Source organism: Nerophis lumbriciformis, linkage group LG21 (genome assembly GCF_033978685.3).
Source record: "Nerophis lumbriciformis linkage group LG21, RoL_Nlum_v2.1, whole genome shotgun sequence".
Lineage (NCBI taxonomy): Eukaryota > Metazoa > Chordata > Actinopteri > Syngnathiformes > Syngnathidae > Nerophis > Nerophis lumbriciformis.
This window is the reverse complement of record NC_084568.2, coordinates 1,171,579-1,195,199: the sequence shown is the minus strand read 5'-3', so window position 1 is coordinate 1,195,199 and position 23,621 is coordinate 1,171,579. Positions and strand designations below refer to the sequence as shown.

General features: G+C 37.6%; 2 protein-coding genes across 2 annotated transcripts in view; one reads left to right on the top strand and one right to left on the bottom strand.

Moving 5' to 3' along the window:
• aste1b (asteroid homolog 1b) overlaps positions 1-12,095 on the bottom strand; it is a 33,034-nt gene extending 20,939 nt beyond the window's left edge. Inside the window, exons 1-2 of the mRNA XM_061983258.2 lie at positions 12,000-12,095; positions 9,248-9,407 (exon numbers count right to left, since the gene is read on the bottom strand). The gene's annotated coding sequence lies outside the window, so the exon portion shown is untranslated. The remainder of the gene's footprint in view (positions 1-9,247; positions 9,408-11,999) is intronic.
• Positions 6,115-23,621, top strand: part of LOC133621252 (SWI/SNF complex subunit SMARCC1-like) — a 42,869-nt gene continuing 25,362 nt past the window's right edge. Inside the window, exons 1-11 of the mRNA XM_061983257.2 lie at positions 6,115-6,352; positions 6,620-6,739; positions 13,196-13,281; positions 15,595-15,676; positions 15,760-15,852; positions 15,991-16,060; positions 16,139-16,208; positions 16,278-16,353; positions 18,499-18,624; positions 18,683-18,765; positions 18,835-18,941. Coding sequence (XP_061839241.1) covers positions 6,185-6,352; positions 6,620-6,739; positions 13,196-13,281; positions 15,595-15,676; positions 15,760-15,852; positions 15,991-16,060; positions 16,139-16,208; positions 16,278-16,353; positions 18,499-18,624; positions 18,683-18,765; positions 18,835-18,941 — 1,081 coding nt within the window. The 5' untranslated portion in view covers positions 6,115-6,184. The remainder of the gene's footprint in view (positions 6,353-6,619; positions 6,740-13,195; positions 13,282-15,594; positions 15,677-15,759; positions 15,853-15,990; positions 16,061-16,138; positions 16,209-16,277; positions 16,354-18,498; positions 18,625-18,682; positions 18,766-18,834; positions 18,942-23,621) is intronic.

The following is a 23,621-nucleotide window of genomic DNA, read 5'->3' as shown; positions in this document are numbered from 1 at the left end:
CATGTTGTATGCATGTATGTGTGATGCATCATGTTGTATGCATGTATGTGTGATGTATCATGTTGTATGCATGCACGTGTGATGCATCATGTTGTATGCATGTATGTGTGATGCATCATGTTGTATGCATGTGAACAACCAGCAGAGGGCACTACAGCCTGATAAGAGATCAGTATCTACATCAAGACAAGATCATTAAATGGCATTGATACAATAAAATAAGCAGCTAGCAGTCTTTCAGATCGACTGGATAAATTAGCATTCGCGAATACAACGCTAAAGTTAGCAAGCTCAGGCCCGTTGTGCGTTCTCTCTGTAAAGACGTGGATTGTTTTTTGTGCAGAGAACTCCGGGCATTTTGCATATAATGCTCTGTGACCCAGACCGCTCTGGCTGCAGTGCCCTCTGCTGGTTGTTCAGGGGAGTGTGTAGGTCACATTTATTTGTGCATCTGGTTTGTGGGAGGAATGTCTCATCGATACAAAAGCAAAAAAAGCGATCCACATCTGCAAATTCAACACAAAAACAAAATCAAGCATATTTATATTCAAATCTCAAAAATATATTTACAAATACACATTTATTTATACAAATTCTTGATTTATTTGTACATCACATATTTGTATTTAGAAATTGTATTTGTATATATTTTCAAATCTCAAAAATATATTTACAAATACGGGTTTATTTATACAAATTATTTATTTGTATATTTATTAATATAGGCATATGTATGAATATCATATTGATTATATATTGATTATATATATATATATATATATATATATATAATCAATATGATATTTTCAAATCTCAAAAATATATTTACAAATACGGGTTTATTTATACAAATTATTTATTTGTATATTTATTAATATAGGCATATGTATGAATATCATATTGATTATATATATATACAAATTATTTATTTGTATATTTATTAATATAGGCATATGTATGAATATCATATTGATTATTATATATATATATATATATATATATATATATATAATCAATATGATATTCATACATATGCCTATATTAATAAATATACAAATAAATAATTTGTATAAATAAACCCGTATTTGTAAATATACTTTTGAGATTTGAAAATATATACAAATACAATTTCTAAATACAAATATGTGATGTACAAATAAATCAAGAATTTGTATAAATAAATGTGCATTTGTAAATATATTTTTGAGATTTGAATATAAATATGCTTGATTTTGTTTTTGTATTAAATTTGCATATGTGGATCATTTTTTTGCTTTTGTGTCGATGAGACATTCCTCCCACAAACCAGATGCACAAATAAATATATATATATATATATATATATATATATAGATAGATGTGAGACAATTCTACTTCCATAATTTTGGTATTGATCTGATACCAAGTAAATACAGGGTCAGTATTAACGATACCATTCCTTACTTGGACATTTTTTAGATGATTTAATGATTTTGTTCATTTTGACTTCAATTTCTTGTTCATGATTGTAATCAGAAAAATAAATAAAAAGGGGATAAGCGGTAGAAAATGGATGGATGGATGGATGGAGCAAATAACGGCTACTATTATTTACTCCCAGTTTGTAAACGGTATGTACATTCAACACAACAAAACAAGAACAGATATTTGTGACAAACGGAAAAATGTAATATCGATCTCATCAGGCTCGTATCAAAACAATACCGATACGGCACTGGTGTCAATAAAGTCGACACTTGGATCGTTCGCCCACGTAAAAGGGCAAAGTGAATGATGGCTGCAGTTACAAACAGTTTAGTCTTGAGAGTACTGCGCCACTCAGGAAATGTCTGCTCTTCCTTGTTCCCAAGCTCTGATTGTTACAACTTTACATTTAAGTAACTTCTCAGACTGATTGTGGGAAGTCTGGCTCCTCTAAGAATGATAATATATGAGACTTAAATCTCTTTTTGTTCATAAACACAAATAATATCCTTACCTTTTTACCAGGGCGTGCTCAAAAGTGATTCACATGTCCTATAAAGCTGTATTAAAAACAACGTTCAACTCGAGAGAGCTTCATTGAACATAGTTTATAATGATCTTTTTACACGTCTAGTTCTTTCTGGGCGTTGTTTTTAGCGGTCGGCTTTTATTTTCGTCTACTTCCTGTTCACGTGACTTCTTCTTCATCTTCCCTGTTTCCATAGTGGCGCACACGACCGCCATCTAGCGAATTAACGTTGACAGCAATTGTCCAAGCGGTTTTGTGTTTTGAAGAGCATATACGCTTTTTAATCAAAACCACACATCGAATATTAATAAATAATTTAACGGGGGAAAAAACTTATTTTTTTGGCCAGTGTATCTTTTCCTTAATAGGAATTGCAAAACAAAAAACGCTGGTTTATATCCCAGCTGCATTTCTTTCTTTCTTTCTTTAGTTTATTTGGAACATGAACACACTTACATCATAATACATCACACAATTTCATATTTCATTTTACATCATGCCCGAAAAGGAGTAGGAAGAAGCAAAGCTTATTTAATCCTACCCCTTTCCCACTTCAAAGCGTTTACAAATATATAGAATCATTTACTGACCTTTTTATATAATAAAATAACATCTATGAATTAGTATACAACAGTTTTGTAATATGTAATTAATTAATTAATTCAGTCAGTGTGAATGTTGTCTGTCTATCTGTGTTGGCCCTGCGATGAGGTGGCGACTTGTCCAGGGTGTACCCCGCCTTCCGCCCGATTGTAGCTGAGATAGGCTCCAGCGCCCCCCGCGACCCCAAAAGGGAATAAGCGGTAGAAAATGGATGGATGGATGGATGATTAACATACTGAGATGAAGAATATCTTATTTCCAATAAGGTTGGATGTATTTCTCATAATTCTTCTTTTTTGTACTCTGTAAGCACTATTATTTTGAACAACCTCTTAAACTGGATCATATCAGTACAATTTTTAACTTCTTTACTTAATCCATTCCATCATTTAATTCCACATACTGATATGCTAAAAGTTCTAAGTGTTGTACGTGCATATAAATGTTTTAAATTATTTTTTCCTCTAAGGTTATTAAGGTTATTTCTCCTCTTTAGTTGAGAAGAATTGTTGTACATTCTTTGGTAGCAGGTTATAGTTTGCTTTGTACATCATTTTAGCTGTTTGCAATTTTACCAAATCACCGAACTTTAATATTTTTGACTCAATAAAGGGTTTGTGTGTTCTCTATATCCAACATGATGTATTATTCTAACTGATCTTTTTTGTAACACGGTTAGCGAATGTAGCGCACATTTATAGTCTGTTTTTGTCAAACCATCTTTTTAATGTGTTCATTTCTTCTGTTATTATTTGTATTATCTTCTGTGTGTTTTCTCCTTAACAGAAAGCAGTTGTGTCGTCTGCAAATAAAACCAACTTTAAGTCCTTTGTAACCTTACAAATGTCGTTTATATAAAGATTGATCCAGTATTGATCCCTGGGGTACACCACAGGATATATCTAGCTGTATTGACATATTTTCACCCATCTTCACATATTGCTTCCTGTTGGTTAAATAGCCTCTTACCCAATTCAATACCAAACCTTTGATGCCATATCGTTCTAATTTTCGTATTAAAATATCATGATTAATTGTGTCAAATGCTTTTGTTAAGTCCATGAGTACTGCGGCCGCACTGGAGATGTATGTTGTAATATGTACATGTGCTTTGCTATAGAGGGTTTTTCCCCACTCCAGACTGGGCCCCCTTAAGAGCACAGTCTAGATTGTATTTTTTTACTCATCCTTCCCCAACGTTTTACCTTTTTCCCCATCTTTTACAAGGCGCCTTGTGGCGACTCATCAGCGTTCCTGTTCTGTAACCCTGTACACTGATTGTTTGTCTAATTTTGAACGGGTTTGTGCTGAAAACAAAGTTTCGTTGTACTTGTGCAATGACAATAAAGACCTATCTATCCAAACCGCGTGAAAATCAGTGGTGTTCAATCAATCAATCAATCAATGTTTATTTATATAGCCCTAAATCACAAGTGTCTCAAAGGGCTGCACAAGCCACAACGACATCCTCGGTACAAAGCCCACATAAGGGCAAGGAAAAACTCACCCCAGTGGGACGTCGATGTGAATGACTAGGAGAAACCTTGGAGAGGACCGCATATGTGGGTAACCCCCCCCTCTAGGGGAGACCGAAAGCAATGGATGTTGAGTGGGTCTGACATAATATTGTGAGAGTCCAGTCCATAGTGGATCCAACATAATAGTAAGAGTCCAGTCCATAGTGGGGCCAGCAGGACACCATCCCGAGCGGAGACGGGTCAGCAGCGCAGAGATGTTCCCAGTCGATGCACAGGCGAGCGGTCCACCCCGGGTCCCGACTCTGGACAGCCAGCACTTTATCCATGGCCACCGGACCTGTGCCCCCCCCCCTCCACAAGGAATAGGGGAGCAGAGGAGAAAAGAAAAGAAACGGCAGATCAACTGGTCTAACAGGGGGGCTATTTAAAGGCTAGAGTCTACAAATGAGTTTTAAGATGGGACTTAAATGCTTCTACTGAGGTAGCATCTCTAATTGTTACCGGGAGGGCATTCCATAGTACTGGAGCCCCAATAGAAAACGCTCTATAGCCCGCAGACTTTTTTTTGGGCTCTGGGAATCACTAATAAGCCGGAGTTCTTTGAACGCAGATTTCTTGCCGGGACATATGGTACAATGCAATCGACAAGATAGGACAGAGCTAGACCGTGTAGTATTTTATACGTAAGTAGTAAAACCTTAAAGTCACATCTTAAGTGCACAGGAAGCCAGTGCAGGTGAGCCAGTATGGGGCAGGGCCGACATCCGGGCAACTGAGCTACATACGGGTTCTTCGAGCCATAGCAACCTGACTGGTGTTGAAAACAAACCGTCGCCATTACTCTTTAACCTGTCGACCTGCGCTGATTAAACCCGTCATTCTGCCTCCAAAATGCCAAAAAACTGTGTTGTTTTTGGTTGTGCAAACCACAACTGGAAACAGGGAAAACAAAGGTCGTGTTTTGTTCTGCCAAAGCGTGCTAAAAGCCCACAGAGACGAGACAAATGGCTCGCAGCTTTACACCGGGAAGACGAGGACGGTTCTCACTGGAGTCCCCCAAAATCCCGGGTCGTGTGTTCGGATCACTTCGTTTCTGGTAAATATAAGGAACAAAAATCCACCTTCTTAACCACAACTTGGTCCATGCTAATGTTGAACCCGTTGAATTTTTACTGAATAACGTTCGACAGCTGAAGTTGTTGTTGTTGCACAACAATAACATACGGTATAAAGGCTATTTCCAGTAATTCAGCAAATAATAAATCATAATACTGAACTGAATTTGAATGAGCTCTCTACAGATATAATAAATATACAGATACTGGTAGCCACCGTGTCATCCTTATCATTTATCAACATACCTTGGGTGATTTAACAATTTTTATGTGATTTATTCGTTAGATAACAACCGAAGCTAACAACCGACCTGGTGCGCTTGTGAGGTAGACATAAAGATTTCCAAATTCCATGTCCGGCCATTGTGTAGGATTATCAGTCCACGCATCTGCTGGAAGGCGGTAAGGGCAGTCGTTTAATCCAACTACAGAACATTTTAACTCGTATCTTAACCTAGCCTCACTGGAAAGACTATTTACATAATCATACGCCATTTAGAACAGTTTAAAATGCCGTGAAACCTCGTTAAATGGCTTTTCTGTCAATGCTGTGTTCGCTGTGAGCTGGTTTGTTTTCAACGAATTCAATATGGCGACCGCGTTGCTAGGGGATTGGAGGGCGGAAGTGACGTAGGTCCGACCTCGCCCATTGGAGTAATATGATCAAACTTTCTTGTTCTTGTCAAAAGTCTAGCAGCCGCATTTTGTACCAATTGTAGTCTTTTAATGCTAATGTTCAGTGAGGTAAGGTGAATTAAATGCGCTGACAGTTCATTGCTCCCGCCAAATGAATTGCACTGAGTGGAGCGGATCACCACTCCAAGATGGCGGCCCCGCGTCTCGTCAGCGCCAGTAGGCAGTCGCGCTCCATGCTGCGTACCCTTTATAACATGTCTATCTCGCGTCTTCTCGCGAGAGCCCGCGCAGCTAGCATGCACCGAGCTAGCCAGTGTTGTTCTCCTGCTTTACATTGATTGGAGTGTTTTGTTATCGCTATGTCCGGGGGAACAAACCTCGACTTTCCGGCGACAAGTCAGACCAGCTCCGTGTTCGCCGCACATCGGAAAAAGGACAGCAGTCCGTCAGCCTGGTTTTGGGAGAGTGCTGATACTTTAGCCCAGCTGGAGCTGGCGCGTCAGTGGCTGGGGAAGCACTACAAGAAGGTAGCCTTGAGGCTAGCTAGTGGCTCTAATGTAAACACGGGGACTCACTCTTCTACCTTCATTCTGGAAATGGAAGTCAAAGTCCAAATAGACACTAAAATGTTACGAAGCAGTGGATAACTAGTTAAAAACGGCTGTTTTTAATTATATTGTAGAAAAATGCATGCATCACTGTTGCAGTAAATATGTGCCCTTGCACAGTCTCCAACTTGAAGTCAAAATATGTGGCCTTGCAAAGTCTCCAACTTGAAATGTGTATTTGTGTAGTTTGTAGTGTTGGACGCTCCATCATGTCAGGCTTTGGCTGCTGTGACGCTGCAGCTGCTCCAGTTTCAGGAGGATGCATTTGGCAAGCAAGTTGCAAGTCCTGCCCGCACCAAACTACCAGTAAGTCTCACTTCTCCCTCATAGCAATACATACATTAACCATTTTAATCTGTGTATAAAGTTTAAAAAATGACTTTGCAAGTAGCTGGAGGATGCAGGGTTTACCCCAGGGGTGCTCACACTTTTTCTGCAGGTGAGCTACTTTTCAATTGATCAAGTCGTGGGGATCTACCTCATTCATATATATCATTTATATTTACTTATTTATGAAATATATGTTTTTGTTAACAAGTTAAAGGTGTTTAATGATAATGCAAGCATGTTTAACACATATAGTTAATATTGTTAATAAATTAAAGGTGTTTAATGATAATGCAATCATGTTTAACACAGTTAATATTGTTAATAAATTAAAGGTGTTTAATGATAATAAAAGAATGTTTAATACATATTGTTAATAAATTAAAGGTGTTAAATGATAATACAAGTATGTTTAATACATATAGTTAATATTGTTAACAAGTTAAAGGGGTTTAAAGACAATACAAGCATGTTTAATACATATAGTTAATATTGTTAACAAGTTAAAGGTGTTTAATGATAATACAAGCATGTTTAACACATAGTTAATATTAATAAGTTAAAGGTGTTTAAAGATAATACAAGCATGTTTAACACATAGTTAATATTGTTAACAAGTTAAGGTGTTTAAAGATAATACAGGCATGTTTAACACATATAGATTCCTTTCTTTCATGAAGACAAGAATATAAGTTGGTGTATTACCTGATTCTGATGACTTGCATTGATTGGAATCAGTAAGTGGTGCTAAAAACGTCCGCATTTTCGAATGGAGGAGAAAAAAGTCCTCCTTTCTGTCCAATACCACATGAAAATGGTTGGTTTTTGGCATCTTATTTGTCCAGCTTCCGTACTCCTTTGTATACACTTTACAAGAAATACATTGTCGGCAAACTCCGTAGCTTGCTAGCTTGTGCACGCCAGCTTTCTGAGACGCTTATTTTGGTAGCGCAACTGTGCAGTCGGTCTTTGGAGTTTTGACGACAGGTACGGCGCCAGAGTCTGTTGAAATAAAGTGTTTCTCGCCTTCCAGTCGGTAATTGTAATGAGCTGGCAGCAGCCAGCGTCATCTCAGAAGACCCTCGGGTGCCGTGAATGTCAATCAAGTGACGAAAGTGACGTCATAGTGAAGATTTATGATCGCTCATTTTTAGGACTATTTTTTTAATGCCTGGCTGGTGATCGACTGACACACCCTCCGAGATCGACCGGTAGCTCGCGATCGACGTAATGAGCACCCCTGGTTTACCCTAATGTACAGTCATTTCCGGACCATAGGGCAGTGATTCTCAACCTTTTTTCAGTGACGTACCCCCCTGTGAAATTTTTTTTAATTCAAGTACCCCCTAATCTGAGCAAAGCATTTTTGGTTGAAAAAAAGATAAAGAAGTAAAATACAGCACTATGTCATCAGTTTGATTTATTAAATTGTATAACAGTGCAAAATATTGCTCATTTGTAGTGGTCTTTCTTGAACTATTTGGAAAAAAATATATAAAAAATAACTAAAAACTTGTTGAAAAATAAACAAGTGATTCAATTATAAATATGTCCACAAAAAAATCTAGTTGTCAACACTGAATATTGCATTGTTGCATTGTAATGAATGGAATAGCCTTACTTGATTTGATGTTCAGTTTATGAACTTACATTCATATTTTGTTGAAGTATTATTCAATAAATATATTTATAAAGGATTTTGTAATTGTTGCTATTTTTAGAATATTTAAAAAAAAATCTCACGTACCCCATGGCATACCTTCAAGTACCCCCAGGAGTACGCGTACCCCCATTTGAGAACCACTGCTATAGAGAAATCTCGTTCGTAAAACAATATTTATTGCAACAGGTACATAGGGAGAGGCAAATGATGAAAAAATGTCCCGTTCATTTCAATGGGAATTTAATGGAAATTTCGGGAAAAGTGGGAATTTTTTTGGTAAATGTTAAAAGACTTGCATGTTCTGAATGGTTGGTGTTTGAATTTTTCAAATCGGTGGAGAAATGATGAAGTAGTGACATTTTAAATTGAGAAATAGTATTAAGGAATTCCTGGAATTTTGGGAAAACGGGGAATTTTTTCCAGTTTGAAAAAAACTGTTTTTTTTTGTCCTGATTAAGAGGAACGGTTGAAGTGGGTTGAAAAAGGTGGGAGGAGTAGTCGACAGAAAAAAGGGTCAAAAAGTTTTTTTTTTTGAGGACCACTGAACTAGGCTATAAAATTAGAAGCAGCACACAAAGAGTAAGTAATTATACATAAAATTAGCTAATGTTATAAAGGCTAAAATATTCAGAAAACAATACTGGAGAAAAGGAAGATGTAATATAAATTAAATACTACTACCGTATTTCCCGGTCTGTAGACCGCGCTGGTGCATGTAAGCCGCACACCACTAAATTTTAGAGCCGCACCAGACTATAAACCGCAAATATATACGTTGCGAAATTATTTACACTGAAAGATTCTGTAAATGTTTATTTACATACCTTCATTGTTTCCAAACGGTGTAGCACGGTAGTAAAATGGCTCATCAGACAAAACAGAAGTCATCGTCATGAACCCACTAGCTGCAGAAGCTAGCTCTCCAATCAGCTAAACAGACTCAATAACTCCACAGCGACGCTTGGTGAGTTTACGAAGGATTTTCTGAAACAATACAAAAAGAATGCCATTGTAAGTTAACAATACTAACACAGACACTTATAAACGTGTTAGCATATTAGCTAACACTAACGGCGCTCAATTGGTTATGTACAAATATGCATGGAAACACTGATACGGACATTACACATGGGGCGGTCTAATAATAATAATAATAATAATAATAATAATGGATTAGATTTTATATTGCGCTTTTCTATTGTTAGATACTCAAAGTGCTCACAGAGAAGTGGGAACCCATCATTCATTCACACCTGGTTTAGTAAGTACTAACAGTTTTAGTTATACTGTATATTTGAGAAATACTGGATTATAGAGTTAAGGAGCAGCACGGCTTTAGGTACAAAAGTTGACCACCTCGTTAATGACAACTATTTCCTTTACAGTCAAATATATTTCTCTTAGAATTATGGTGTTAGACTCTAAACGCAAAAATCTTCCTCCAAAAAAACACACAATCACTATAAAACTAATGAAACTGGATGGAGATTAGTGATGGGTCCGGCAACACCGATGCATCGGCGCATGCGTGGAGCTCATAGAGCAAAACCCTGTGTCGGTGCGCGTACCGATTTTAGAAAGTCACGTGACCGATCATGAGCTGTTTTGGTCACGTGACCGATACGCCAACTGTGTCGCACTGACGCCTCCTCTGTGCCCTGTGAGCGGCTCTTTTCTACAGCCGGAGAAATAATAACTAAGAAAAATCGTCTAAAATGTAATACGTCGGAAAAACTTTTTATTTTTATTTTTTTTTTTTATAAAAATGTGTAAAAAAATAACATTAAAAAAATTCCCAGTCCACAATCATCCACAACACGTTCTCTTAGATTTCCATGTTATGATACATGTTCACATTATTTATTGACTGTATCTAAAAAAGATAAAAATATATTTTTATTTAAATGAAGATATGAAATAATCCTAAATGAAATACAATGACTTGGTTTATATTATTGTATATACTAGGGCAGGGGTCACCAACGCGGTGCCCGCGGTCACCAGGTAGCCCGTAAGGACCAGATCAGTCGCCCGCTGGCCTGTTCTAAAAATAGCTCAAAGAGCAGCACTTACCAGTGAGCTGCCTCTATTTTTTTAAATTGTATTTATTTACTAGCAAGCTGGTCTCGCTTTGCTCGACATTTTTAATTCTAAAAGAGACAAAACTCAAATAGAATTTGAAAATCCAATAAAATATTTTAAAGACTTGGTCTTCACTTGGAATAAGCGGTAGAAAATGGATGGATGGATGGGTCTTCACTTGTTTAAATAAATTCATTTATTTTTTACTTTGCTTCTTATTACTTTTAGAAATACAATTTTAGAGAAAAAAAATACAACCTTAAAAATGATTTTTAAACAAATATACCTTTTTACCTTTTAAATGTCTTCCTCTTCTTTCCTGACAATTTAAATCAATGTTCAAGTAATTTTATTTTTATTTTTTTATTGTAAAGAATAATAAATATTTTAGCTTCTGGTTTTTCGACGAAGAATATTTGTGAAATATTTCTTCAAACTTACTATGATTAAAATTCAAAAAAATTATTCTGGCAAATCTAGAAAATCTGTAGAATCAAATTTAAATCTTATTTCAAAGTATTTTGAATTTCTTTTAAAATTTTTGTTCTGGAAAATCTAGAAGAAATACTGATTTTTCTTTGTTAGAAATATAGCTTGGTCCAATTTGTTAAATATTCTAACAAAGTGCAGATTGGATTTTAACCAATTTAAAACATGTCATCAAAATTCTAAAATGTATCTTAATCAGGAAAAATGACTAATGATGTTCCATAAATTCTTTTTTAAATTTTTTCAAAAATATTCAAATTAGCTAGTTTTTCTCTTCTTTTTGTCGGTTGAATTTTGAATTTTAAAGAGTCGAAATTGAAGATAAACTATGTTTCAAAATTTTATTTTAATTTTTTTCGTGTTTTCTCCTCTTTTAAACCGTTCAATTAAGTGTTTTTTTTTCATCATTTATTCTCTACAAAAAACCTTCCGTAAAAGGAAAAAAAAAAAAGTACGACGGAATGACAGACAGAAATACCCATTTTTTTATATATATATATATAAATTTATTTATTTAGCTATTCTAGTTTAAATCACACTTACGTGTAACTTACAAATGACAATATATTTATTTATTTAAGTGTGTATCAAACTGGTAGCCCTTCGCATTAATCAGTACCCAAGAAGTAGTTTTTGGTTTCAAAAAGGTTGGTGACCCCTGTACTAGGGCATCAAATCAGTGTCAGTTGAGTCGGTCCATAGGTTGCCTGTAGGGATTTTTAATGTCCAGCAGATGTCAGTATTTAGTGACACAGTATCGACACAGTATCAATACAGTTTTGCAATGTGTCGAAACGCTTCATGACGCCTCATCAACCCATCACTAATGGAGATTATTGACGTGTTTCCAGGATGCAGAAAACCAAGGAGGCTTTGTGCAGGTTAAAGTATTTCATGTGGAGATTTCACAAAACAAAGTGCTTAGGAAGCATAAGGAAACTACAAACAAAACCTAAACAGGCTACAAAAATAATACACGGAATGCTGGAACGCAGAAAAACTTACAAAGCGAGACGTGCGGCAGGAGAAGCGTCCACGAGGAGTACATCCATGCATCAAGTCCCGACCAAGAACGGTGGTTCAGACTCAACTTAAATAGACCTAATTGCTAACAGAAAGCAGGTGCGTGGATCAGGGCTCAGAGAAAGATGTGAAGCGGTTATAGAAAAATACCGACATCACAGGAAGTACCACCAAAATAAAAGTGCAGGACAGGAACTAAAGCACTAAACACCAAAGAAAACTCAAACTTAAAATAGGGCAGAGCCTGATGTAACAGGCTGTGATAGAACCCCCCCCACAAAAGACGGATTCCAGAGGTTCTACAAAAAAACAGTTACAAATCCACAGTCTCGCTGGCAGCAGAGGCTTTGTAGGAGGAAGCACTGGAAGAAGCTGTGCCTCCCCAGACAAGAAAAATGTTGCAGATGCCCAGAAAACACTACACAAACCCCAAACATGTCTTTGTTGAACTAATGAAGACCTAGGCAAATTAAGGCCCGGGGGCCACATTCGGCCCGTTGAGCTTTTCAATCTGGCCCGCCGGACATTCCCAAATAATTCTTTTAGATGTTTAAGATGTAAAGTGTAGCTGCCATTATGATGTGTAGTCATGTTTTCTAATGACCGGAAGTCTTCAACTATACTAAGTCTTTCAATGCTTGGAATCTGCATCATATACTAGTTACTATGGTCATCTAATTAGTTACTATGGTCACTATGAGATATCTCAGATTATAAGTGGGGTTTTTTTTCACTATGTTTGTTGCATTTTGGTTGCGTTTCGGTTGATTGTAAAATATGTTGTCAATATTCAGTGTTTTATCATTCGTAGTTAATATTGTAAATCCCACATTCTTTATTTTCATGCACATTCTGGGTGTCTCATTCAGTAAAAAATAATTCAAATTCCATTCCGTTTTTTAAAGCTGTCTGTCATAATGTTTTTAGCTTTCAATCATTATTGTGAGGTTTTGTATTAGTGCTCCTAAAAATAGATATACCAGCCCCCAGACACACTTTTTTAATCTAAATCTGGCCCCCCGAGTAAAATAATTGCCCAGGCCTGAACAAATGGCACACCGGTAGTTCTTAATTAATTTCTGCAGTGCCTTGTTTGTCGGCATTAACATTGAAATTGACCTTTTAACATGTGTGCATTAATAAAAAATGAAAAACAACAACCTAATTTCTCCGTACAGACTCAGTGTTTCCTGGACCTGCGACCAGGCGGGGGACTGTGTCACATCCTGGGCTCTGTGTACAAATTCAAAGTTGAGCAGGGCTGGTAAGTACACCCATAAACACAAGTAATGATGAACTACCCATACTTGCCAACCCTCCCGGATTTTCCGGGAGACTCCCGAAATTCAGCGCCTCTCCCGAAAACCTCCCGGGACAAATTATCTCCCGAAAAATCTCCCGAAATTCAGGCGGACTCAGCAGTCACGTTTTGGTCTACCCTAAAGCAGTTCGTCTGCCGTAAACGGCAATGTTGTGACACTCTTAAACAGGACAATACTGCCATCTAGTGCATTTGATGAAAGCACTTTTGTGCGTGCCACACAGCAATGCATCATCATGTTCAGCATGGTTAGAAAAATAGTGACAGAGAATAGAACAAGGATGGACAATTCAACCCTTAACTCAACAAGTATATGTGTAAATAAATGAACACTGAAATTCAAGTATTTCTATATATATATATATATATATATATATATATATATATACAGGTAAAAGCCAGTAAATTAGAATATTTTGAAAAACTTGATTTATTTCAGTAATTGCATTCAAACGGTGTAACTTGTACATTATATTTATTCATTGCACACAGACTGATGCATTCAAATGTTTATTTCATTTAATTTTGATGATTTGAAGTGGCAACAAATGAAAATCCAAAATTCCGTGTGTCACAAAATTAGAATATTACTTAAGGCTAATACAAAAAAGGGATTTTTAGAAATGTTGGCCAACTGAAAAGTATGAAAATGAAAAATATGAGCATGTACAATACTCAATACTTGGTTGGAGCTCCTTTTGCCTCAATTACTGCGTTAATGCGGCGTGGCATGGAGTCGATGAGTTTCTGGCACTGCTCAGGTGTTATGAGAGCCCAGGTTGCTCTGATAGTGGCCTTCAACTCTTCTGCGTTTTTGGGTCTGGCATTCTGCATCTTCCTTTTCACAATACCCCACAGATTTTCTATGGGGCTAAGGTCAGGGGAGTTGGCGGGCCAATTTAGAACAGAAATACCATGGTCCGTAAACCAGGCACGGGTAGATTTTGCGCTGTGTGCAGGCGCCAAGTCCTGTTGGAACTTGAAATCTCCATCTCCATAGAGCAGGTCAGCAGCAGGAAGCATGAAGTGCTCTAAAACTTGCTGGTAGACGGCTGCGTTGACCCTGGATCTCAGGAAACAGAGTGGACCGACACCAGCAGATGACATGGCACCCCAAACCATCACTGATGGTGGAAACTTTACACTAGACTTCAGGCAACGTGGATCCTGTGCCTCTCCTGTCTTCCTCCAGACTCTGGGACCTCGATTTCCAAAGGAAATGCAAAATTTGCATGGTTGGGTGATGGTTTGGGGTGCCATGTCATCTGCTGGTGTCGGTCCACTCTGTTTCCTGAGATCCAGGGTCAACGCAGCCGTCTACCAGCAAGTTTTAGAGCACTTCATGCTTCCTGCTGCTGACCTGCTCTATGGAGATGGAGATTTCAAGTTCCAACAGGACTTGGCGCCTGCACACAGCGCAAAATCTACCCGTGCCTGGTTTACGGACCATGGTATTTCTGTTCTAAATTGGCCCGCCAACTCCCCTGACCTTAACCCCATAGAAAATCTGTGGCGTATTGTGAAAAGGAAGATGCAGAATGCCAGACCCAAAAACGCAGAAGAGTTGAAGGCCACTATCAGAGCAACCTGGGCTCTCATAACACCTGAGCAGTGCCAGAAACTCATGGACTCCATGCCACGCCGCATTAACGCAGTAATTGAGGCAAAAGGAGCTCCAACCAAGTATTGAGTATTGTACATGCTCATATTTTTCATTTTCATACTTTTCAGTTGGCCAACATTTCTAAAAATCCCTTTTTTGTATTAGCCTTAAGTAATATTCTAATTTTGTGACACACGGAATTTTGGATTTTCATTTGTTGCCACTTCAAATCATCAAAATTAAATGAAATAAACATTTGAATGCATCAGTCTGTGTGCAATGAATAAATATAATGTACAAGTTACACCTTTTGAATGCAATTACTGAAATAAATCAAGTTTTTCAAAATATTCTAATTTACTGGCTTTTACCTGTGTGTGTGTGTGTGTGTGTGTGTGTATATATATATATATATATATATATATATATATATATATATATATATATATATATATATATATATATATATATATATATATATATATATGAAATACTTGACTTGGTGAATTCTAGCTGTAAATATACTCCTCCCCTCTTAGCCACGCCCCCAACCACGCCCCCCACCTCCCGAAATCGGAGGTCTCAAGGTTGGCAAGTATGGAACTACCAGACCTTTTTTTTTTTTTTTTTTTTCAACTTTGCTGCTTTCACAGGCGGAGGTTCGACTTCCAAAATCCATCAAGAACAGACAGGAACGTGGAAATGTTTGCTATGATTGAAAAAGCACTAATACAGGTAATGAATTCACACTTGAAATTAAAGTAAAAAAAATAATTAAAAAAACGCAATAAAAACTCCCTTTAATTGATGTTTTCCAGCACAACTGTATGTCACATGCTGTGGTTTATCTGGACCCTTCACTGGATCAGGCGCTGGCCAGCAGAATCAGTGGCATCGTCACCAAGCACCAGGTATAAGAATGTATTTTATACACCACCACTGCAAATCTGCCTTTTTAAATTGAGCATGTTTCCACTTCTTTTGAGCCTGTGCAAAGGGAAGTAGTCTGCATAATAAAGTTTGTGCCTGGTTTGCTTGTATCCATGCAGAGCACACTTACGGTGGACAGAGACCTGGCCAGTCACCACATATATCCATTCCCTGAATCCACAGATGAAGGTGAATACAAGCGCTAAATGCAACAAAGCAAAGAGTGAATTATTATTATGTTTATATATATATGTATTTGCATTGCAGAGGAATGGATGCGTCCTGTCATGCAAAAACAAAGCCATGTCCTGGTACACTGGGGCATGCACCCTGACAGGTATTTTTACACGGAAACACAAACACGCAAACATTTAAGTTCACCATTTTTCTTTGGTCTCAACAATAGTTATGACAGCTGGTTGTCATCGAGTGAAGTGGACGGCGACGTTGAAGAGCCTCTTAATGCAGAAAAACCATGGAGGGTGAGCAAACATGCTATATTTTCTGAGGGTTAACATTAGAGGTGTCCAATAATATCGGACTGCCGATGTTATCGGCCGATAAATGCTTTAAAATGTAATATCGGAAATTATCGGTATCTGTTTCAAAAAGTAAAATGTGTGACTTTTTAAAACGCCGCTGAACGGAGTGGTACACGGACGTAGGGAGAAGTACAGAGCAGTTGCGTCTCCCAGTCATACTTGCCAACACTCCCGAATTTCAGTGCCCCTCCCGAAAATCTCCCGGGGCAACCATTCTCCCAAATTTCTCCCGATTTCCACCCAGGCAACAATGTTGGGGGCGTGCCTTAAAGGCACTGCCTTTGCATGCCGTCCCAATCACATAATATCTACGTCTTTTCACACACACAAGTGGATGCAAATGCATACTTGGTCAACAGCCATACAGGTCACACTGAGGGTGGCCATATAAACAACTTTAACACTGTTACAAATATGCGCCACACTGTGAACCCACACCAAACAAGAATGACAAACACATTTCGGGAGAACATCCGCACCGTAACACAACATAAACACAACAGAACAAATACCCAGAACCCCTTGCAGCACTAACTCTTCCGGGATGCTACAATATACACCCCCCGCTATCCCCTCAACCCCACCCACCTCAACTTCCTCATGCTCTCTCAGGGAGAGCATGTCCCAAATTCTAAGCTGCTGTTTTGAGGCATGTAAAAAAAAAATAATGCACTTTGTGACTTCAATAACAAATATGGCAGTGCCATGTTGGCATTTTTTTCCATAACTTGAGTTGATTTATTTTGGAAAACCTTGTTACATTGTTTAATGCATCCAGCGGGGCATCACAACAAAATTAGGCATGATAATGTGTTAATTCCACAACTGTATACATCGGTATCGGTTGATATCGGAATCGGTAATTAAGAGTTGGACAATATCGGAATATCGGATATCGGCAAAAAAGCCATTATCGGACATCTCTAGTTAACATGCTTCTTCACTTGGTACAATGCAGACTTGTTTGAGTTGGTATCGTCAAAAGTTGTAAAGGAACTAAGAAGTGCCACTCAAAAAAAAACCACAAGTTTCACCAGACTATACAAGCGCATTCTCCAGGACCACGTTATACGAACTTTATTGGTTATTGAACAGGGTTCCTAAATTAAAACGTTTGTACGGTCATGCAGAATTCCCCATAAGAAAAAGAGGAGAGTTCTGTGGTCAGATGAAACAAAAATGGAGCTGTTTGGCCACAATACCCAGCAATATGTTAGGAGGAGAAAAGATGAGGCCTTTAATCCCAGGAACATCATGCCTACCGTCAAGCATGGTGGTGGTAGTATTATGCTCTGGGCCTGTTTTGCTGCCAATGCAACTGGTGCTTTACAGAGAGTAAATAGGACAATGAAAAAGGAGGATTACCTCCAAATTCTTCAGGACAACTTAAAATAATCAGCCCGGAGGTTGGGTCTTAGGCGCATTTGAGTGTTCCAACAGGACAATGACGTCAAAAGTGGTAAAGGAATGGCAAAATCAGGCTAGAATGAAGGTTTTAGAATGGCCTTCCCAAAGTCCTGACTTAAATGTGTGGACAATGCTGAAGAAACAAGTCCATGTCAGAAAACCAACACATTTAGCTGAACTGCACCAATTTTGTCAAGAGGAGTGGTCAGAAATTCAAGCAGAAGCTTGTGGATGGCTACCAAAAGCGCCTTATTGCAGTGAAACTTGCCAAGGGACATGTAAGCAAATATTAACATTGCTGTATGTATACTTTTGACCCAGCACATTTTCAGTAGACCCATAATAAATTCATAAAAGAACCAAACATCATGAATGTTTTTTGTGACCAACAAGTATGTGCTCCAATCACTCTATCACAAACAAATAAGAGTTGTAGAAATTATTTGAAATGCAAGACAGCCATGACATTATGTTCTTTACAAGTGTATGTACACTTTTAGCTGAGCTGTCCTCATTTGCAGTCGTCCTGCCGACACGCACACACTGTCACTAGCTCTGTGGTGCGCACAGTTTGAATTCACAAAACCCCTTAACTTTAACAGCCAGGTTGCTGCAATGATTAGGAATAAAACAATAAGGGATGTGCTAGTATATACATTGTGTGTGTGTGTGCTCCAGGTGCATGCTGGCTGGGTTCTGGACACGGACGATTTCAACGAGTGGATGAACGAGGAAGATTATTGTGTGGATGATAGTAATGCACCTGTTGTCCTCCGTCGGCGCATTCGCTTACAAGAAGACCAGGTTTGTCTTTAAGCTAACGTAATGTTTTCTGGAGCAAAACATTTTTTTTCCGTGTCAGGACATCAAGTCCACTCCCCTCAAAAAGAGACGGCGCTCTCCGTCTCCCCTGTCCTCTGAAGCTCGGAAGAAAGGAAAGAAGGGGTACGTTGGATTTAAAAGTATTCCTACTGCGTCAAAGCACTTTTCTTTATGATTCATTTGTGCACACAGGAGACGGCGTGGACAGCAGGAGGACGAGGCTGAGGAGGATTTGACCAAAGATATGGAGGACCCCACTCCTGTTCCGAACATGGAGGAGGTCATACTACCCAAGATTGGTAAAATACATCAAATTATATATGGGGGGCGGGGGGAGATATTAACTTTATTTGTGTTTAAGCGAAGGAGCTGACATCATTAACTAGTCAAATGTGTTAATGTGTGTCCAGTACAGCAGAACCTCAATTTACTTGGTTCGCAAATACAAAAGTTTGTATAGGGAAGAAAATTTCCCCATAGGAAACAAAGTAAACATAAATAATTGGTTCTAGCCTCGACAAAAGTCCATATTTTAGTAAATGTTTGTACACTTTGAACACAATATAAAGGGAAATACAGTACTGCGCTGTTTTTCAACCACTGTGCCACGGGAGATTATCTAATTTCACCTATTTGGGTTAAAAATATCTTTTGCAAAGCAGTAATTATAGTCTGCAAATGATGTGTTGTTGTTGAGTGTCGGTGCTGTCGAGAGCTCGGCAGAGTAACCGTGTAATACTCTTCCATGTCAGTAGGTGGCAGCAGGTAGCTAATTGCTTTGTAGATGTCGGAAACAGCGGGAGGCAGCGTGCAGGTAAAAAGGTGTCTAATGCTTAAACCAAAAATAAACAAAAGGTGAGTGCCCCTAAGAAAAGGCATTGAAGCTTAGGGAAGGCTATGCAGAACGAAAATAAAACTGAACTGGCTACAAAGTAAACAAAAACAGAATGCTGGACGACAGCAAAGACTTACTGTGGAGCAAAGACGGCGTCCACAATGTACATCTAAACATGATGTGACAATCAACAATGTCCCCACAAAGGAGGATAAAAACAACTGAAATAGTCTTGATTGCTAAAACAAAGCAGGTGCGGGGAGTAGCGCTCAAAGGAAGACATGAAACTGCGACAGGAAAATACCAACAAAAGAGAAAAAGCCACCAAAATAGGAGCGCAAGACAAGAACTAAAACACTAAGCACGGGAGCACAACCAAAAAAGTCAGGGTGTGATGTGACAGGTGGTGACAGTACACCTACTTTGAGACAAGAGCTATAGTGATGCATGCTTGGTTATGCTTTAAAGTCATATCCGACAATTGCGACAACGACTTTTTAAAGTCTAATGAGTTTCGTTTTTTTAATGATTTCTGCCGGTGGTGTGCCTCCGCATTTTTTCAACGCAAAAAATGTGCCTTGGCTCAAAAAAGGTTGAAAAACACTGCAGTACTGTAAATAAAACAAACATGGCAAGGGGTTTATGGATCAACTTTTCTGTTTCATAACAAAGTCAAAACGAGCTGAACTGTCCTCATTTGCAGTCGTCCTGCCGACACGCACGCGCACTGTCACTAGCTCTGTGGTGCACACAGTTTGAATTCTTAACTTTAACAGCCAAGTTGCTGCAATTATTAGGAATAAAAAAAAACGAGGGATGTGCTACCGGGCACAAAATGGCTGTGTTTTGATGCACACAATGGGTGGATGAAACATTTGTAAGGTTTATACACCAAAGCATATTTTTTATTCAGTCTGTGGTAGTGTTGTACAGTATACTGGTACTAACAAAATATCGCGGTACTAAAGAATTAAAAACAGTACTATACTGCCATCGAAAAATATCGGTACTCTTTTATTTTATTTTTTTCCATTTGCATGCTGCTGTGAGGTTGCATGTTGAGTATGGGTGTGGGGAAAAATCGATTCGAATTCGAATCGCGATTCTCACGTTGTGCGGTTCAGAATCGATTCTCATTTTTTTTAAATCGATTTTTATTTATTTTTTATTTTTTTTGTTTTGTTTAATTAATCAATCCAACAAAACAATACACAGCAATACCATAACATTGCAATCCAATTCCAAAACCAAACCCGACCCAGCAACACTCAGAACTGCAATAAACAGAGCAATTGAGAGGAGACACAAACACCACACAGAACAAACCAAAAGTAGTGAAACAAAAATGAATATTATCAACAACAGTATCAATATTAGTTACAATTTCAACATAGCAGTGATTAAAAATCCCTCATTGACATTATCATTAGACATTTATTAAAAAAATAAAAAAGAACAATAGTGTCACAGTGGCTTACACTTGCATCACATCTCATAAGCTTGACAACACACTGTGTCCAATATTTTCACCAAGATAAAATAAGTCATATTTTTGGTTCATTTAATAGTTCAAACAAATTTACATTATTGCAATCAGTTGATAAAACATTGTCCTTTACAATTATAAAAGCTTTTTACAATAATCTACTACTCTGCTTGCATGTCAGCAGACTGGGGTAGATCCTGCTGAAATCCTAAGTATTGAATGAATAGACAATCCTTTTGAATCGGGAAAATATCGTTTTTGAATCGAGAATCGCGTTGAATCGAGAAAAAAAAAAAAGATTTTGAATCGAATCGTGACCCCAAGAATCGATATTGAATCGAATCGTGGGACACCCAAAGATTCGTAGCCCTAATGTTGAGTGTGTCAACACGAGCACACAGCGCACCTACAAGCAGAAACAGTGGAGAAGAAGACTGGCAAAAACGGCAATTCTACTGGTTAACAAAGAGAATAGGTGAAGTGCAATATGGAAGTATTTTTGTTTCAAAACCCACGACAAAGGTGGCGCTTTAAACACTTGAGGCGCCACGCTGCGAGCGGAGTTTTAAAACATGCCTTGCCAAATGTGGCGTGAATAAAGTATTGCAATCTTTGCTTCCAACTAGGGTAAATATTTAAAAAAACAAGCATCCAGATGCACAAAGAGTGACAAGCAGAGGTGGGTAGAGTAGCCAGAAATTGTACTCAAGTAAGAGTACTGTTACTGTAGAGATTTATTACTCAAGTAAACGTAAGGAGTAGTCACCCAAATATTTACTTGAGTAAAAGTAAAAAGTATGTTGTGAAAAAACTACTCAAGTACTGAGTAACTGATGAGTAACATACACACACATATCATATATATATATATATATATATATATATATATATATATATATATATATATATATATACACACACATTTATATATATATATATATATATATATATATATATATATATATAGTATATAGTATATAATTTATATTTATTTATTTTGCCGTTTTTGTTTACATGTTAAAGGTGTTTTAATGAATATACATGCATGTTTAACACATATAGATTCCTTTCTTTCATGAAGACAAGAATATAAGTTGGTGTATTACCTGATTCTGATGACTTGCATTGATTGTAATCAGACAGTAGTGCTGATAGCGTCCACGTTTTCAAATGGAGGAGAAAAAAAGTTCCTCCTTTCTGTCTAATACCACATGAAAGTGGTTGGTTTTTGGCATCTTATTCGTCCAGCTTCCATATTCGTTTTTATACACTTTACAAGAAATACATTGGCGGCAAACTCCGTAGCTTGCTAGCTTGTTTGCGCTGGCTTTCGGAGACTCTTGTTTTGAAAGCGCAGGCGCGATGGAGCGGCACTTTTATTGTGAAGACAGGAACTGTGCAGTCAGTCTTTAGGCTTTTGACGGGATGTACGGTTGAAATAAAAAAGGGTCTTTTTTCCTTCACACTTTTGATTGATTGATTGGAACTTTTATTATTAGATTGCACAGTACAGTACATATTCTGTACAATTGACCACTAAATGGTAACACCCCAATAAGTTTTTCCACTTGTTTAAGTCAGGTCATGTGACCACCTGGCTCTGTTTGATTGGTCCAACGTCACCAGTGACTGCATCTGATTGGTAGAACGGAGTGAACGTCACCAGTGACTGTATTTGTTGAAACGCAGGCACTATGAAGGTCTGTCTGACAGACCAAAACAAACAAAGCGTGCATTAACAGATCGATAAAAATTAGTAGCGAGTAGCGAGCTGAATGTAGATAAAAGTAGCGGAGTAAAAGTAGCGTTTCTTCTCTATAAATATACTCAAGTAAAAGTAAAAGTATGTTGCATTAAAACTACTCTTAGAAGTACAATTTATCCCAAAAGTTACTCAAGTAGATGTAACGGAGTAAATGTAGCGCGTTACTACCCACCTCTGGTGACAAGTAATGTAGTAAACGAGCTTCCCTGCTGTGCACATTTAGCTGGTTGGCTTGTTGCCAATTACTAGCGCAGTCAAAACCGCCCATGTAGCATAAACTAATGCAAGGGTAACAAATTCCTACAATGTGTTTTATGTTTAAAAAAAATGTATTACCTGCTACACTGCAAAAACTGAAATCTAAGTAAGATTAAATATCTCAAATAAGAGTGATATTTGCTTATTTTCTGTCTAATAAGATCATTCTTCTCACTAAGCAGATTTTATGTTAGTGTTTTACTTGTTTTAAGTGTTTTGGTCCTAAATGATGTCAGTAAGATATTACAGCTTGTTGCTGAGATTTGATGAGCTATATTGAGTAAAACATGCTTGAAACTAGAATATCAAGTGTTGCAAAGCTGTGTCATCAACACTCACAAGTATAAAACTACTTTTTTAAAGTAATCATTTCTTACTTCAAGCATGAAAAAAAGAATCATGATGTCGAGCGCATATCATTATTTCAAGATAATGGCACTAGCGTTTACTTCATTTAAGAATATTTTTCAACATATTGAGCAAAAAGGTCTTTTTTTTTTCTACCAAGAAAAGTGCACTTGTTATTAGTGAGAATATACTTATTTTAAGGTATTTTTTGGGTTCATTGAGGTTAGCTAATTTTACTTGTTTTGGAAAGTTTTGACAAGCCACATTTTCTTGTTCTATTGGCAGAT